Source organism: Nesoenas mayeri, assembly GCF_963082525.1.
Source record: "Nesoenas mayeri genome assembly, chromosome: 10".
In the NCBI taxonomy this organism is placed as follows: domain Eukaryota; kingdom Metazoa; phylum Chordata; class Aves; order Columbiformes; family Columbidae; genus Nesoenas; species Nesoenas mayeri.
The window spans coordinates 10,271,071-10,288,514 of record NC_137560.1 but is presented as its reverse complement, the minus strand read 5'-3'; the positions used below and the strand labels follow the sequence as shown (position 1 = coordinate 10,288,514).

At 40.3% G+C, this 17,444-nt stretch overlaps 2 protein-coding genes across 2 annotated transcripts; both read left to right on the top strand.

Annotated features, from left to right (window-relative positions):
* Positions 1 to 568: 568 nt before the first annotated feature.
* Positions 569 to 4,347, top strand: SELENOK (selenoprotein K; the record flags this gene model as incomplete). Its single annotated transcript, XM_080350421.1, is given in 6 exon segments — positions 569 to 593; positions 596 to 661; positions 1,180 to 1,270; positions 2,051 to 2,131; positions 2,821 to 2,913; positions 4,026 to 4,347. Coding segments are annotated over 5 exon segments (351 nt in total). The 3' UTR covers positions 2,909 to 2,913; positions 4,026 to 4,347.
* A 1,275-nt stretch (positions 4,348 to 5,622) lies between these two features.
* ACTR8 (actin related protein 8) lies at positions 5,623 to 14,385 on the top strand. The gene is made up of 13 exons (XM_080350420.1): positions 5,623 to 5,767; positions 5,916 to 6,086; positions 6,942 to 7,052; positions 7,292 to 7,396; positions 8,034 to 8,207; positions 8,770 to 8,863; positions 9,885 to 10,017; positions 10,328 to 10,481; positions 11,036 to 11,131; positions 11,757 to 11,897; positions 12,289 to 12,553; positions 12,875 to 13,038; positions 13,718 to 14,385. The coding sequence occupies exons 1-13, from the start codon at positions 5,645 to 5,647 to the stop codon at positions 13,859 to 13,861; spliced, it is 1,875 nt and encodes a 624-aa protein (XP_080206546.1). The 5' UTR covers positions 5,623 to 5,644; the 3' UTR covers positions 13,862 to 14,385.
* Positions 14,386 to 17,444: the final 3,059 nt, after the last annotated feature.

Here is a 17,444-nt window from a genome sequence, read left to right as displayed (position 1 = left end):
TACAGTGAGATATCACTTTTAACGTTCCATTGGAGAAAACCACAAGGATGGATGAGGCTTTCTTCCAACACCTTGGGAAAACCGAGGCAGAGGTAAGGGACAAAAGAGCCAGTTTTAGAGAAAAACCAGCAGCAGTTATCTATGGAACACTACTAAGAATATGGAATTTTTATGAAAGCTACCCTGGCATACTACTGACTAGAGTTTTTGTTCCCTATTACTGTTGGCAAAACCATGCGCTACCAGGGACGGCACAAAAGCTCCGACACAGCGTTATACACCGTTATACAGCGTTACATGGCGGGGGAACGACAGAAATAAACACATTTGGGAGTGAACCAGAACCGCCCGCTCTGAGGGAGGAGACGCTGCACCTGAACGCCGCCCGTCCCAGGCCGGGGCTGCTGAGAGGAACGCCTCGTTAAGCGTGGCTGCACACCGCCACGATTGCTATGGCAACGGGAGCAGGAAAACAAACACAAGCACCGCCCCGGCGTCACGGCAGCGGCTGTCCCTTCTGCCCACTGGCCCGGCGACACGGCGCTGCCACCGGCCGGCCCGTCTGCGCATGCACCTCCCTCCCGCGCACGCGCAGCGGGGCGAGGCGGTGGGCAGGTGACGGGGCAGCGCGCCGTCGCCGCCATGGTGTACATCTCCAACGGTGAGAGGCGGCGGGGAACGGGCCGGCGGCCGGGCAACGAGCGGGGGCGGCCGGGGGGTTGTGGGGAATGCGCCGAGCAGAGCGGAGCCTCCGCGCCGCCCCGAGCGAGCTGCGCGCATCGCGCGCCGCCGCTGTCACTGTCACTGTCACGTCAGCCCCGCGGGCCGGGTCGGAGCGTCGCCGCTGCCGGGCGGGTTTTAAGGACTTGGAAAAAGCCGCAGCGTGTTCTGCGAACATCGGGAGCGGAGCCGCTTAACCGCATGTCGGGAAGCGGAGACCGCCCTGGTGGGTTTTTAGGTGACGTGGACACAGTGTCGTCTGGCTGGGGGTGATGCGATTGTTTCGAGTACTCGCACAACATCCCGTAGGGAATGGCACCTACTGCCCTTGCCCATGAAGCGCAGTTTTCTCCATCCTGTTTGCAAATTCTAGAGTCAGCAGATACATTTTTGTGTGATATAATGTGCAGTGTCACATACTGAACATCACTGGATGGTTTGCATCTTGATCCATTACAGGACAAGTGTTGGACAGCCGGAGTCGGGCTCCTTGGCGTTTGTCAGTTATCACAGATTTCTTCTGGTCAATAGCAGATTTTGTGGTTCTCTTGTAAGTAGAAATTAATTCTTTTGATGAGCTTTATTTTACATTTATCATAGGAGCTACTCAGTGCTATCAGTAGCACAACAATTACAATGTTAGATTTACTCTTTACTATTACATATCTACTGTCCCCAAAACATATGTGAATGCTTTACTATGACCGTGGCTTTGGTTATTAAACACTATAATATATTTAATAGAGAAGTGTGTGAAAAGTGACACAAACTTACTGGCATCTCAAATGAGTTTTCTTATTATAAGTTTCTCCCATTTTAGTACTGCAAAAAGAAGCAGCATATACTTCTGTTAAACAGCTAGTTTCTATTAGCTGAGCAAATAATTAAGATGTTATTTGCAGAATTTCTACTGGTGACAATAGATTCTTGCTATGTAAAAATAATCACCCAGTGGTAACCGTAAATTTATGGCCTCAGATTGAAGCTGGTTAAGAAACAAAAAATTATTTTGATGTAGTCAACATTATTCAACTTCACTATATCAGTGACAGATTTATACTTCATACATTTCTTGCACTATATTTACCAGGAAAAAAGACCTGATTTTGTAGTTTGAGCCTTACTGTAATTTGGAATTACTTCAGATTTTCTTATACTATGTAGGAGAAAAATTGCCAAGATCTATTAAATAACAGTAACTTTGAAAAGATACACTGTTCATTCCTGAACACTACTTACTGTTTTTCAGGCCATTTCTTATCTTGCAGTCTATAAACTCAGAATATTATACCTAACAATCAATTCACCTAACTCCTGATTTATTTTTTAGCTTCCAGAGCATAATTCACCCAGATTTGAGAAGAAGAGGCTACACATCTTCCTCCTATTCAGGATACAATGATGGGAGAGGGTATTTTTTCATATTCCTACTACTTCTGGGTGTTTTTTCTATCTTTGCAAAATGCCATAAAGTATTTGGATGGCAGTTGTGATTTGCATTGAATCAGATCATGTTAGAAGACTAAAATGTTGTTTATCTGCGGTATTTTGTCTGAAACTCATTGATAACAATACGATGCCTTGCGTAGCTGTAATAACACTATGGTCTAACACTCCCTGAAACAATATTCCAAACCTGCCTAATAGACAATATGGATCTTTCTTTAAATTCTTTTGTTACACTTGCCTATACTCAGCATTTGATTTACATTAAATCAGTCATTTAGTGTATTAGATTACGTAGAGATAAAGCAAACCACTTTGTTAGATATAATTTCTGTAAACACTGTAGTTACTGTCTTTCTTTGTTCTTAATGGTTTGCACAACTGTTTTTTTAGGACTGTATAAAACCCCGTTACCCATAGCTTTCTCTTTTGAGACAGGAGTAATTACAACAGTTTTGCAATACAGAATTTTTGTGAAAGTGGGGCTGAGGTTTGGTTGTTGGGTTTTTTTCAGCTTTTCATATGAAACCCAAACAACTTTTCCAGCAGATCTAACTTCCTAATTACTATCATTTAGAGACAGTGTTATGATCTTTCAAGTTTAACAATCCAATGCCGATTGAATAGGTGATGTGCTCCTTGCTCTCTTGTCAGGCCTCCAGCAAACCCTCGCCGAAGGATGGGGCGAATAAATCACTGGGGTGGAGGCCCCAGTCCACCACCAATGGCTGGAGGTGGATGAGGAAGGTAATTCCAAAGCTGCTCTATCCTGCTTTGAACTTTTTCTTTTTTTTTTTTTTTTTTTTAATAACAATGATAATTGAAGCTTAAGGTAGAGTGGAGCATTTTGTCTTCCTTTTGCAAAAGTTACCAAAATAGGAAGAGAACCAAAGTGGTTAAGATACTTTCAGTTACAGTGCGGAAGAAAAAGATGTTAAAAGGTTTTGGCTAAGAAATGGTGAGCTTCTACTTTTAATTGCATAGAAGTTGATATACAAAGCATAGCACAGATTTTTGAACACAGCTGATTAAAAAAATATATACTTAAAACTTTTCATCTCTTTTGGCTGCTAACTTAAAGTCCTGTCCAGATCAGTAGTGACTAAAACTTTATTTGCATTTCCCATAATTATCATGTGACACGTGAGGATTGTTGTTTAAAGTACATACTTAGCAATAGTAAAGAAGGAAAATTAATAAAGTTGTTAAAAGACTACTAGCAAAAATCTTTTTTCCTGTTATATAGCTGTGCAAATCTTCAATTCTAGTATGGCATAAAAATCAGAATTGCTTAAAACGGGAGGCAAAAAAACTATTTAAAATGCCTTTGACTTTAAATTTCTTACAGCTGCCTAAACTTTAATTCTGTTTTATTAACTAGTTTGGCTGGTGAGAGTTTCATCTAACATATGGTTTCGTTTACTTTGAGACTTTAGTAAACAGTAGTTTTTCATTAATCACTCCCCATTGTTACCATAATGAACCATAAGGAAAAAAAAAAGAACACACATGCAGGTGTGTAGTACCTGTAAATCTTGTAGGAAAAAGCTTGTATTCCATAAAGCACATACACCACTATTTCTGTTCCCTGGAAAAAGGGCAAGTTTTTGGTTTTGTTTGTTGTTTTTTTTTTCATTTGGATGCCTTTTTTTCCCTGCTCCCCCTGGTCTGACATGAGGCCAGCAAAGGCTGTAGGATTTTGGGTAATCTGCTCAGGAAAAGAAGTTTGCAAGCCTTCAGCATGTCTCATTTAGCTAAATTAAAACAAATTTTATTTTAAATGTGTTACTTACATAATTTTATCTCACAGAGAAAGGCCTTATTGTCTCTTAATGCACTGTAATTATTTAATCTTCTAGGTAAATGCTTGCTGAAAAGGCAAGCAAAAGCATACACATTTGCAAGATGAAAGGGAAGAAGAGTTCAGTGGTGGACCAAATGAGTATGAACGTTGCAAATGTGTATGTCAAACTGGAAACTGCTCTGTGCTACAAGCAGCTTAATGAAGTTCTACTGGGAACTCCTTCTTCAAGGATCCAGTGTAACTGAACTGCAGTTTTATTAAATACATGTTTACTGTCTAAAGTCTTTGTATAGTTTCTGAACATTTTATTGTAGTTGCAAAGTAATAAGTAAATTATATTTGGCTTGTCACAAGGCTGACTTTCTCATTCTTTTCAGAAAAAAAAAATGTTTGCAGTACAGCAAGTCGTTTTCTGTTCAAATGAGGAAGAATACATATTTATATTTGATACAGAAGGTCCCTCGACTAAAAACAGTGTTTCCTAATAGGTTTTGTATTCACTCGATTTTTGTGAGTACTAACATTCTGTACTTTGCTGTATTTTCATTGTATTAATGGTACTCTAAACACACTCTTAAAATACAACTTACAAATTACTTTGTTTTACAGTCCTTGCCTCTTACAAACTTGCTTCCTTAAGAGATTTTATAAGCCTGCTATGCTATGGGCATTGTTTATAAAACATGCCTGTTTTATAAGCACCTCTTGAAACAGCGTCCTCCTCCACTGAAAACTTAGTCAATTGTATAAGCCTATTTGCTGTACAAAGTTTGGTAAGACTTGCTTAGGCTTTGTTTATATTACAGGAAGAAAAGGTAGCATACAGAGTGCTAACACAGAAAAGTTATTTTCTTTCAAGCAGTAGCTACTTTTTAAATAACTTACCCCCTTTCAGTATGGGGATTTCTTACCGTTCTTGGGTTTTATCTTTTTTTTTTTGTTCAGTTGGAGAGGGTTATGTCTATTTGATAAAAGATTGGCTGCTAAGATCCAGACAATTACAAGGTGCTACCACAAGCTTTTTGCTTAACCCTCACTTAGTCTCTTTGGCATGACATTGTAACATCCAACAGTGCCCCTTGGTTAATGTAAACATTACCAATTAGCTGGCTTTTGCCAGCTAGTGGTGGTGAAATCACGCCCTCCGGTGGCTCCTACTCCTGCTACGCATGCTCAGCACAAAGTTACTCTCTTCATCTTGCTGTGTAACAGCAATCTTCCTCAACTCCACTCAAACGTCACATTTTCAGATTTCACAAAGGAGCTTCCCACCTGCAGATCAGCTGTGTACACGTAAGTCATCGTTAGCTCTTCACAGGTGTATCACACGTCCATCAGCTGTACGATGATCTTTTCAGACGGTATTTTAAATTGCGATGCTTCCAGCCCCACCAGCAGCACCAGCCCAGCTGGTGGGGTTTGGCTGCCGCTGGCTCAGACCTCCCGCAGGGCCGGCGCTCCCCGGACTCCCACCTTTCCGCTGCTCCAGCCCTGTGCAGAGGCCGCGGCCGCAACCCGGGACAAGGGCGAGTCCCCGCCCGCCTGTTCCCGCTGACGGTACCTGCCTGAGAGGCGGCGCCGAGCGCGAGCCCGCCCGCTTCCGCCCCGCGCCGACGCCAGGCCCGGCCCTCGCAGGAGCGGCTTCCGCCCGGCGCCGCTCGCCCCGCGGGGAGCATGACCCAGGCGGAGAAGGGCGAGGCGGAGAACGGGAAGGACAAGGAGCGCGACCGGGAACGCGAGCAGCGCGGCGGCAAGCGGCCCATCGTCCCCGCCGCCGTGCCGGAGTCCCTGCAGGAGGTGAGGCCTAGGAGGCGGTGAGAAGCGGGGCCGGGCGAAGCTCCCTTCCTTCCGGCCGAGCGGCTGCGCTGGGGCGGGCTCGGCCTTTTAAAGGCCTGGGCCCGGGGAGGTGCCGGGCTGACCCCCGTGCGCCTCGTGGTGCTTTCAGCAAATCCAGAGCAACTTCATCGTGGTGATCCACCCCGGCTCCACCACTCTGCGGCTCGGCAGGGCCACGGACACGCTGCCCGTGGGCATCCCCCACGTCATCGCACGGCGGCACAAGCAGCAGGGACAGGCGGCCTACAGGGACAGCTGGCTCCTCAGGGACGGGCTCAATGTAAGAACTTGCTAAAATCCGTGTGTTAACTACGTGTTTCTGTCGCATTTTTTTAGCTGTGCAGTGCGTATCTTCCCCTCATGCATTATGGTTTTCCAGAGAGAAATATTTTTCAAGGCAAACATTTTTTCCCTTTTTAATAGATGCCACCTTACTGAAGTCAGTAGATTTCCAGCAGTCTGTGTCAGGGCTTTATTTCATTTGTTCGCAGTGAACTACATCTAATAAATTGATAGGCTGAGGGTTTGTACTCATCGATTTCTCTGCTCAGTGGTCTGATACCACACATAGTATTTCTGTTTATAGAATGACAGCTGTAGAACAAGAACTGGACTGCTCCACTTGTGAACATGTTGGTTACAAGCTGGCTTGTAACTTCGATAATGTAGCCAGTACTTTTAGTCTAACCTGCTCTAAAAATATATGTCGTGATCTTACTCATACTTTGAATCTGTACCAAAAAAAAAATCATTAATCAAATTCATGTCTCTAATATTAAACTTCAGCTTTAAATAACTGAGATATATTTAAACATTTTTGCTCGTGCTTAATATTTCTGTAATTACATAGATAATGTCGTAAGCTTATCATGCTGGAGATGAAGCCCAGCAGCCAGTTCAATCAGTTAAAAGATTGAAGTTGACTTAGACAAAAAGGTGTTGACTACTGTAATAGAAAAAAGAGTTTCTTTAAAAATAAGTGTATGTTCATTGTACAGTGTGCACACCTTCTGTCCTTTCTACAGTCTATCAACTACAGTCATGGTTTCATTAATAATATCTTGAGTATTACCAGCATCAAGACATGTAGTTAGAAAGTAAGTATTTACATTGCGTATTTCTGGGTTTTGTTTAGAAACCTGAAAGTACTGAGCAGAGACAAAATGGCCTTAAAATGGTGGACCAAGCAATATGGTCCAAAAAGATGTCAAATGGCGCAAGGCGTATACCGGTGTCACCTGATCAGGTAACTCATTCTTAATATTTTATTAAATTGTTCATTCATATGGTCATTTGGTGTGATGCTATATTTTCATGGAGAAGAATATATATCCTTTATACAGCAAACACAAATCGTGCTATTGTGTGACTTAACTTTGAAGAGGAGATAAAATGGTTCTTCAAAGGGTGGAGAGTTTAATTTTTCTTTCATACATAAAATGTGACTGGTAAAATATTTATCAACAGTATTTGTTTTGATTTCAGGCCAGGTCATACAACAGACAGATGAGGCCAGCTGTTTTAGATCACAGCTCTGGGGCCAAGTGGACAAACACATCAAATCATCCTGAATTTTTGGTGGGAGAAGAGGTAAGACTTATTTTCCTGCTGAAATGAGGCTTAGTATTTTAATGTGGGTGTGTAACCAGCAGTTTACAGTATGTTAGAATGTATGGAGAGGCACATAAATTTAGTCAAGCAAAACATGAGAAACTTTACTATGGACTAACTGAATATATATTATAATTTAGCAAGACCAGACAGTTTCTTGCATTTGCCTTGCAAGTAACCTTGATCCCTTGCTACTGTAAATCAGTGTTTCTGCAGGGACTAGGTGAGAGCTTTGCCCATGTGGTATAGTTCAGAGAAAAGGCAAAAAGTTGATAAAAGGATCAGTACATGGAATCACTGCTGAGTAATTAGTTATTCATGAGCTTCAAAGAGTCTTTATTTTAGTTACTAATTTGAGATAATGGAAAAATATACTTTTATGTTATGGTGGATATCCATGGATATGAAAATTCAAACCATTTAAACCATGTATTTAATGTCTTTTTTATTTTAATGCTTTATAATCAAGCCCTGTTAAAAAGAAATCCACTGTATTGCTGTCACATTGGTCTGAGTGCTGGTGGATGTTTTGTATCTGCTTTTGAAATATTTTTCTAGTATTTGTTACTAATCTTTTGGGGAAAACAATGCATAGAACATTGTCTCTTATTTTCAGGCACTGTATGTTAATCCACTAGATTCTTATAATATACATTGGCCTATTAGAAGAGGGCAGCTCAATCTCCACACAGGACCTGGGGGCTCCCTCACTGCAGTATTAGCAGACCTTGAAGTGATATGGTCACATGCAATACAAAAATATCTGGAAATACCGCTGAAAGACTTAAAGGTGAGTTGTGAACACATTAATGTGGGCTGTATCCACTCTGTACATGTTACTATAAAAGGGAATAAACCTGCTGTTATTACTAGCCTCTTACTGGTGTTTTTTTACAGAATAAATATTTTCTGCTGGTGAGCATGGTTCCCAAGAATTCATTTGGAATTTTTGCATGTCATTAAGGCAAAAATTGCTAATAGAACTTGTACCAAGAAGGGCTGGAAATCCCATTCTAGAAATTTCAGTCGTTGTATGTTTGGGATTTTTTTTGTTGATTGGAAAGGGGATAACTGAGGAACTGGTGCCTAATACTTGCATAATTTCTTCTCCTTGCCAAGTATGTGTCTTTCTTATATCTGATGTACTTTTAAACATTTTAGTGACTTAGAAACTCTTAACTTGGTACTTACTTGAACTTATTTTTAAAATTATTAAAGCCCTTTCCCCTTCCCATAATTTTGCTTCTTTTGATAACTTGAGTATTAGGCTTTCTTCCTTAGCATTAGGTATTCAAGAATGTAATAGAAACTTAATTTGAGAGCTGGCTTTAATTTTTTGTTCTTATCTTCAGTACTACAGGTGTATTTTACTAATTCCAGACATCTATAATAAACAGCATGTGAAAGAACTGGTAAATATGATCCTAATGAAGATGGGCTTCTCAGGTAAAACCATAGATATGCAAGAGCTTAGTAATTAATAGTGGGAAGATATATACATACATACATATATATATTTTTTTTAATTTTTTTTTTTTACCTCTGAGGCAAAGTTTTGCAGATCAGTCCCAGTTTGACTGGAACTAGCACCTCTTATCTTTTGCTCTTACCATAACTGTTGTCTCTTTTAATGGGGCAAAATGGTTGGCTAGCATTGAACCAGATTTCTTGGTTTGCTATTAGGTATTCCAACTGTGAGTGTCTCACTTCCACCAAGATATAATTAGCAACAGTCTGATTTCTTAAGTATTTCTAAAATTCACAGTGTTACCTCCACAGAGTATTAAGAGTCCTTGACTTCAAAACAGAAGTATATGGTGTAAAATGCTGCTGCTGTCTTCACAGGATGACATAATAGGAGGTTTCAGAGTTGCTTAAGTGCATACACTAAATATAGAAGAGCAATACAGTTTTTTAAAAATAACCAAATAATTGTTAGCTTGTTCTGCATATTTGAGACTGAAGAGCCCTCCTCAAGTTTAAGTATGGGCTTGTGGTAGAAGTACAAAGGTACTCTTTTACAGAGTTAAAGGTGGATTGAAATGAAAGCAGACAGTAAAAACGGACCTTGTTTTGTAACTATTTAAAGAACACATCTAAAATGCTAGTGTTAATGCTTTTGATTTAAATTAGAAGAAATTAAGAAAATAATTCATGTGTGTCTGATAACCAAGACCCTGCAATACTGGTTACAAAACCAAGTCCATTCTGGAGGGAGTATCTTTAAACTTGCAAAAAAAATAAGGATATTTGGATAAAGGCACTCACCCCACTCTTAGCTTTTCTCAGGAGTTTGAGGGCCTACCCAACAACAACAACAACAAATCTGTAAGCCCCCCCCACCTCATCTTCACAAACTTTCAGTTCAGAGTCAAGCTATCACTAAATTTTAGAAGACATGAAGATGTCCTTTAAATGTCAGCAATATGGCTTGGCATAAATCAGATATAATTTTTCTCTCCGCTAGGAATCATTGTACACCAGGAGTCTGTCTGTGCTACTTTTGGAAGTGGTTTAAGCAGTGCATGTATAGTAGATGTGGGAGACCAGAAGACAAGCATTTGCTGTGTGGAAGATGGTGTTTCCCATCGCAACACCAGGTATCTTTTAATATGCAGAATTATTATAAGCATGTACTTAGTTGCTTACCAAAGACCTTAAAAATAATAATTTTTTCTTACAAAACCAGGATTTTTTTACTGTGCACTGCCTGACAGGGTCATCAGGTTACGGTATGAACCTGAAAGAATTCTGACATCTTTAAAAGAAAAGAACTGATACTGTGTTCTGCAAACTATGTGGAGCTCATGATCACAGCACATCTAAAATGTTGCTGGTATTCCTATATATGCTACTGTAAAAGGCCAGTATTTCAGCAAATCAATATTTTTTTTCTTCTCTGTGCTTTAGGCTGTGTCTCGCATATGGAGGATCTGATGTGTCGAGGTGTTTTTATTGGCTTATGCAACGAGCAGGATTTCCATATAGAGACTGTCAGCTAACTAATAAGTTAGATTGCCTGCTGCTTCAGCACTTAAAGGAGACATTTTGTCACCTAGACCAGGTGAGAAGAGAAAATGTTATATTCTCCAAATTTTGGTTTGCTTTTTTCCTTTACAGAATGCTACTCTGGGGAACCCTTTTGTGAGTCTATACAATTGCTTGTAAACAGAATAAAATACAGTATTTTACTCAGTAGAATACTGGCAGAAGCTAGAAAGGCTTTAGACTTGAAGAATTTGTAATTTGTTTTATTTTTATCCTAGTTGAAAGAATCTCAGCTCTTGGAAAAGTAGTTGTTTTGTTCTTATTACTGAAAGAAGCTGATAGTAGATGCATATTTGCCATTTTTCTGCTTCAGTTTTTAAAGATCTGCCAGCAGGTCTCTTCTTTCTGCACAAATCCTCCTTTTAGAGGCTTAGGCATGTAGAAAGCTGTTTTGGCAGATTGTGCTACAAGGAAAAGACTTTAAAAAGTGTTTAAGAATAGGTAAATAAAATTCACAGTCTGAAGAGTTTTGTTACTTTTTGTTGCATCCCACAGTTTAAATAGATTATGCAGCTTTATAGAGAGATACGAAAGATACAATTATTTTTTTTATATTGTTTCTGACCTTAGGATATTTCTGGATTGCAAGACCATGAGTTCCAGATTCGTCATCCGGATTCTCCAGCTTTATTGTACCAGTTCCGATTAGGAGATGAAAAATTACAGGTGTGTTGGTTGGTTGGTTTTTTTAATTACAAGAATTCTATTCAGCATTCAGGCTCTAGGCCTCGTTTTGTGTCAGTCCAGTGCTACAACACCCACACGATTTATAGATTGTTCTTACCATGTGCTTGTTGATAGCTTTAAAATTAATTCCTCTGTGTATGAATGGGCCTAATGCAGCACCAGTGGATGCACAAGACTTCCTAACTAGCGTCGCCCAGAATGGTTGTAGCTTCAGCTAAATACGATGATATTTTTATCCTTCAAGTGCAAGGAATGAATGCTAATTTTGCAAGTTTTTCACCTCACTGTTGAATTTTCAAATTTAGTAACAAACTGCATTTGAATACTTATTTACCATACAATGCCAGAATCTGTAAAGAAGCCTGTATATGTGTACAATTGTATGATTTTTGGTTTTTTAATTAAACAAAGCTGAAGACACTTTAGCGTTTTACAAAACTACTTGAACAAAATGCATATTTAATTTTCACTTGTGAGAAAAATAGAACAAGCTTTTTTTTTTTTTTTTTACAGTAAAAAAACCCAAAACAAATAAAGAAAAAAACCCACCAAACAAAACACCAACCCTATGTAGTAAAGCCATGTCAAATCTCTCATTGTTCAGGCTCCAATGGCTCTGTTTTATCCAGCAACTTTTGGAATTGTTGGACAAAAAATGACAACTTTGCAACACAGGTCACAAGGTGACCCTGAGGATCCTCATGATGAACATTATCTGCTAGCCACACAAAGTAAGCAGGAGCAGGTGTGTGAATGCTCATTTTATTTTTAATTAAGTATTATTTAATTGGGGAATAAAATCAGGAGTCATTAGCTCATCTCAGAAACCAAAGCTGATTATCTGGGTCAGAAGCATTAAAAAAATAAATTTAGAGTAAGGAATTATGGATGTCTAGACAAGTCCTTAATTATAACTGTTTATTTTCAGAATCTAAGAGGGCTTCATATTATGGCATTGATATACCTGATGGAGTTCAAAATAAAGCCCTTACTTTGAAAGCGAGGATTAAAAGGAAATAATACAATGCCTAACCTTTCTGTACAAAAAGGTGATGAGAAGTACAGTGGTGTTCAGTTAAGTCTTTGTAAGATCTCTTTGCATTTTTCACAATACAACTTGTTTTCTCTTTTTCAAGTCTGCAAAAGCTACAGCTGATAGAAAATCTATGTCAAAGCCTGGTACATTTGAGGGAGACTTGAGAGGCCAAGCCTCAGACATTTCAGAGAGGATCTACCCACAAGAAGTGGAACTGGGGTCTGCCCAGAGTGATTGTATGATATCTGGAAATGATTCTGAGGAGCCTCTAACTGCACACATGTCCAGGAAAACAGCTGTTTCTCAGTTTGAAGGCAAAGCCTTAGGCCTTGACAAAGCCATTCTCCATAGTATTGACTGCTGCGGTAAGAATTACATTTGTACAATTCTGTAAAATATGCACATCAGTCAGTAGGGATTTATGGTAACTCCTGTATTTTACCAAAGTAATGTGTGTGTTCCTAACTCTTCATAATCTCTAGAGTAGCTACTGTGTTCCTTATATTTACATCTTTGTTGAGGTTTCTTGAGACAAAAGGTTTGAATCTCCAAGGAACAGAAAAATAATTTTAAAAGCAAACACGGGGTTCTGTGTGGTTTGACTTGCACTAAATTATTTGCAATGCAAATACAGGCTGTATTAACTTTAAAAAACAGATATCTCTATATATATCAATTCATTCCAGCATCTGATGATACAAAAAAGAAGATGTACAGCTCCATCTTAGTAGTGGGAGGAGGCCTTATGTTTCATAAAGCTCAAGAGTTTCTTCAACACCGAATCCTCAACAAAATGCCACCTTCTTTTAGAAGAGTCGTTGAAAATGTTGAAGTCATCACAAGACCTAAGGTATACTGGTAGCTGATAGCTAAATTATTAATAAACTATGATTGGTTGAAATCTTCAAAAGATTTATATATATGTGTGTGTATGTATATATATACATATATGTATATATACACATATATATCCTTTGAAAACCAAAGATCAGTTGTGTATCTGAGGAGATGTAGAAGAGCTTTCAGCTCATATCACAGCACTCTCCGTATATGCAGGATGTTACAAGTATAGCAAGAGTGTTACTAGTATTGATCACTGAAGTGTTTATTAGCTAAAGGCCATAAATGGTTAGTAGTGGCCCATGAAGTTCATCTGTCTATTCAGCAAGAAATTGTGCTGGGGTTTTTATTACTATTAAGGTAAAATAAGGTATGGCATTAAAAGAGCAACTTTCATTTGGCATTAATCAGACATAATTGTAAAATCAAAACTTCAGTATTTTTCAGAGCCTCCATTGCTGAGGGCAGGATTTCCATGACATGCCTAGAAGGCACCTTTAAAAAACCACCACCTTAACTATTCTTGCCGTGTTTTTATCTCGCTATTTTTTCCTGAATAATTTGGACAAAAATCTTCCCCTCACCCCCAAAATTTTAAGTGGTGAATACTGTTGGAAAAATTAGGATACAATTTTTGAGAACTATGCAAATTAATACCAGTGATTGTGTACAATGTGTTTTGAATTTAGGATATGGATCCTCGCTTAATTGCATGGAAAGGAGGTGCAGTTTTAGCCTGTCTGGATACAACTCAGGAGCTGTGGATATATCAGCGAGAATGGCAGCGGTTTGGTGTCAGAATGTTACGAGAGCGAGCTGCATTTGTATGGTAATGGCTGTGTTTACAGTGGAAGATGATTGAGTATTCCTTTCTCCAAGTGTTCCCGTTTTCCAGTACAGATGTGCTGATCTTCTGCTGGTACATATTTTTGTATTTTATTAAAACTAACTTCAACTGAGAGTTTTCCAAATGTTGTAAAAGTCTTCAGCATTGCTATACTTCAGCTTTTGAATTGCATGCATGGAATTCTGTATACAGAGTATCACAGTCATTTCCAAAATCACTACATTTATATTAAATACATTATGTTTATTAAAATTAAGCAGTGTGGGAATTTGAGCTATAAAATATTGATGTGGCAGATGTTAAGCCAAGATTCATTCCAGATACATGTACAAAGAAGCAATAGCTGAAGAGTGCGAGTTGTGGATTTAATGCATTATTCTGATTGATGCCATAATGTTACCAGAGGATTCAATTGTTACATCAGCGATCATCATGGAAAAAGTGAAATGGAGAATCTGAATGGCAGTTGCTGTTGGTGCTTTGCTTATACAATAAATTATATTATTCAGTGGAAAACTTTAGAATTTCAAAGTGGAGTATTTTTTCTTGCCTGTTATCATCAAAACGTCCTGCTAGCTTTTCATTATTCATGGTAGTTATCCACTCTTTTTCCTATTTAGTTCCTATTTAATTAAATGTGTCCCAGTAGCCACAGTGCCCTGCTGTTTTTTCAGCTATTGATACTTTTGTCCTCAGTTTTGTAAGACTAGACCTCAATATCCAGACACCTGTTAATTTTCTGTTTCTTGCCCTGTACCTCATTGCATGAAACAAAATGTTTCTGCAGAAGTTCCTCTGTCCTTCATAAGACAATATTTTGGACAGAAGTTCAGAGCACTTGGTAAAGTGTCTTGCCAGCTCACGTCATTGAAAGAAACAACCATACATTTTGTACAGAGGACTGATTTGTCATGTCACTGCAAAAGAGCTTAACTGCAAGAGTGAACTTGTTTTCCATGTTCCTTTGGTTTCTCATGCTTTTACAAGAAACATCACATACATCAGTGGTAGGGTTTGAACGAGGAAAATCACCCTATCTGCTGCTGCTTTTGGAGCAGCAAGCTATTGTATGGGACCCTTTTCAGCAATTCTCATTTTCTCCCACATGTCCAGAATAACATCAGTCTGGCAGCCCTTGTGCAGGAGTTCAGCAAAACAAAGGACAGTGAGGAAAACAACTGTATGGATATGTACTTAAACAAATAGTTGTAGCTGCACCTGATGGAAGAATCGCCCCCTAAATGAATTGTTTTAACAAAAAAGGCATCATATGCTCTCTTAAAATGTCAGTGTTTCTAGAAATAATGTAAGCAAAACCTGAACGACATACTAAATTGCTATGGAAGGGTTGACTCTGTGCCTCTTTCCCTAGAAAAAATTAGATAGCTTTTTATAGAAGTAGGAAAAGCAAAAAGAGTGACCTAAGATTAGAATTTAGAGCCCAGATTGCCATCTTCATGAAGAAGTAGATCCAACTTAGACAACTTATCTGTACTTCATCTCTCCAAGAATGTTGAAAATAGTTTCACAAAACTGTGTTCAGTGGCTAGAACAGTTTAAGGTTGGCTACGCCGAGAGCACAGCCTCGCATTGCAGGCTGATGGTGAGCAGAGGGTAGCAGAGGCATGCTGATTAATCTGTTAGTCATTCTGCAAAACTAATACTATTGAAAAAAGTGCTAAGTGAACAAAAATTAAACAGCAAAATTCTCAGAGGATTCCAGTTGATGTTTGCTACAGAGGAAAGGGCAAACCAGAAATAAGCGAAGAACACAACTATTTAAAAATACTCTTTGATTATCAACTACAGTTTGTCTTTGAAACTTTTCTGTACAATTGCACGGAATACACTGAAAACATTCCACATGTCCACAGGCTATAAGACACCATTACATCCCCTGCACTCCACAAATAACACCTACCGTAACTTTTGTGAGAATACCAGGAAGACACTTTCCTCCCTAGACTCCAAGCATTTTTTTTCCCAGGTTGTATTTAGCTTTGACATCTGCTGCTTTTGTTTCTATCATAAAGGTTTGACACCCAAAAGCTTGGCTACTTTTCCTCAGCATAGTATTTTGCCTACAAGCCCTGTTGTGTCCATTGTTCCCAATGGCTACTGTCTTGTGTATTTATGATTGCAGCCAGGTCACTGACAAACCAAAAACTTTACTGAACATGTATTTGCTTTATAGGGGCACCAGCAGCATTTCACTGCAATGGTACACCCAGGGCCTAAAAGTCAGTTAATATGTTGGTCAATCCTGGAGAAATATTTCTACTAATTTGGTAGAATGTAGGTTTATACAAACCAATCTGTTCAGAACAATTGTTTATCTTAAACCTTGACGGTTAAACCGAAAGGCAGTAGGATACTTTTTATTTGCTCATGGCACATTTGGCACAGAAGATTAAATGTTTTATGATCAGGTCAACGGCACATCAAAACATCAAACGGCTGCTCGGGCCGGTTTTGAAACAGCAGAACTTCGCTCGAACACATCTCCCACGGAGGCCAAAGGGTGCATTCCTGTGGAAAGTTCCACTCGCTGTCCTGCCCAGCCTCCCCACGGCCCGCTGCCCCTGCAAGACCACTCTGAGCGCGGCGTCCCGTCTCCGCAAACCGGGCTCCGCTCCGCGCCGTCCCGCCGGCGGCCCCAGCGCCTCCCCGGAGCAGCCCCGTCCTCCGCCCCCCGCTCTGCTCCACCGCCCCCTGCACACAAGCGGCTTTCAGGAAGACACAGGCCTCCCCGGCCGCGACGGAGAACGGCTCGGCCCGTGGGTGCCGCGTCCTGCGGAGGGGACCAGGACGGCGCCGCGGTCGCTCCCCTTCTCGGGCGGGGGCCAGCGCCGGCCTTTGTGTGCAGCAGGAGCCGTTGCAGGCGGCCCGGCGCTGGGGCGGGCAGCGCGCAGACCCGCGGGAGCTTGCAGCAGCCCGACTGTTACGTGCTCATGGAGAAGGAAACGGTGCGGGGTAAGTAGGCTCGGACAGTTTCAGCCGTGAGAGTGAAACTTAGAACGAGGTTTTTGTAAGTGAATGAACTTTTTTTTTACTAGAGGGACTGAAAGGAAAGTTAGTCCAGAACACTCGCAGAGCAGATGAATTCAACTCTGTACACAGCCGGGGCGGGGAAGAAGAAAAAGCAAGAGCTGCTTTTACCCGAGGAGCTGGAAGTTTCTCCCGTATCTCTCTCAGAGAGACAGGGCTGTCAGGATTGGAAGTGCAATGCCATGAAGGGTAAATGTCCAGCAAAGCTCCCATTGCTCTGCTGCCCCATGTGTTATCCATGCTTTTGGACATCTCCGGGTCAGGGTCCTATGCTACACCTGCCAGAATGGATGTTCTTGTTTTGTCCCTGACAAAACAGGGCACAGAGTAAAGTTTCAGCCACAGTGACCATCTCCTCTTTGTTTCAGGATCAGTTTAGAAGAATTGGGGTAGGATAGTGCTCATGCAGGAGAACAATGCATAGGATAAGAGTGGGTATGGATCAATATGACAGAAAGAATTGTGAAACTGGTGTTTTAATCCATTCAGTCCAACTGTGTATGTTGAATTTAAATCAGAAT

Coding starts and splice junctions, on each gene's coding strand:
- ACTR8 (XM_080350420.1), top strand. CDS start 5,645: ATGACCCAGGCGGAGAAGGGCGAGGCGGAGAACGGGAAGGACAAGGAG. Junction 8,864..9,884: donor AATGAAGATGGGCTTCTCAG/GTAAAACCATAG, acceptor TCTCTCCGCTAG/GAATCATTGTACACCAGGAG. Junction 11,898..12,288: donor CACAAAGTAAGCAGGAGCAG/GTGTGTGAATGC, acceptor CTCTTTTTCAAG/TCTGCAAAAGCTACAGCTGA.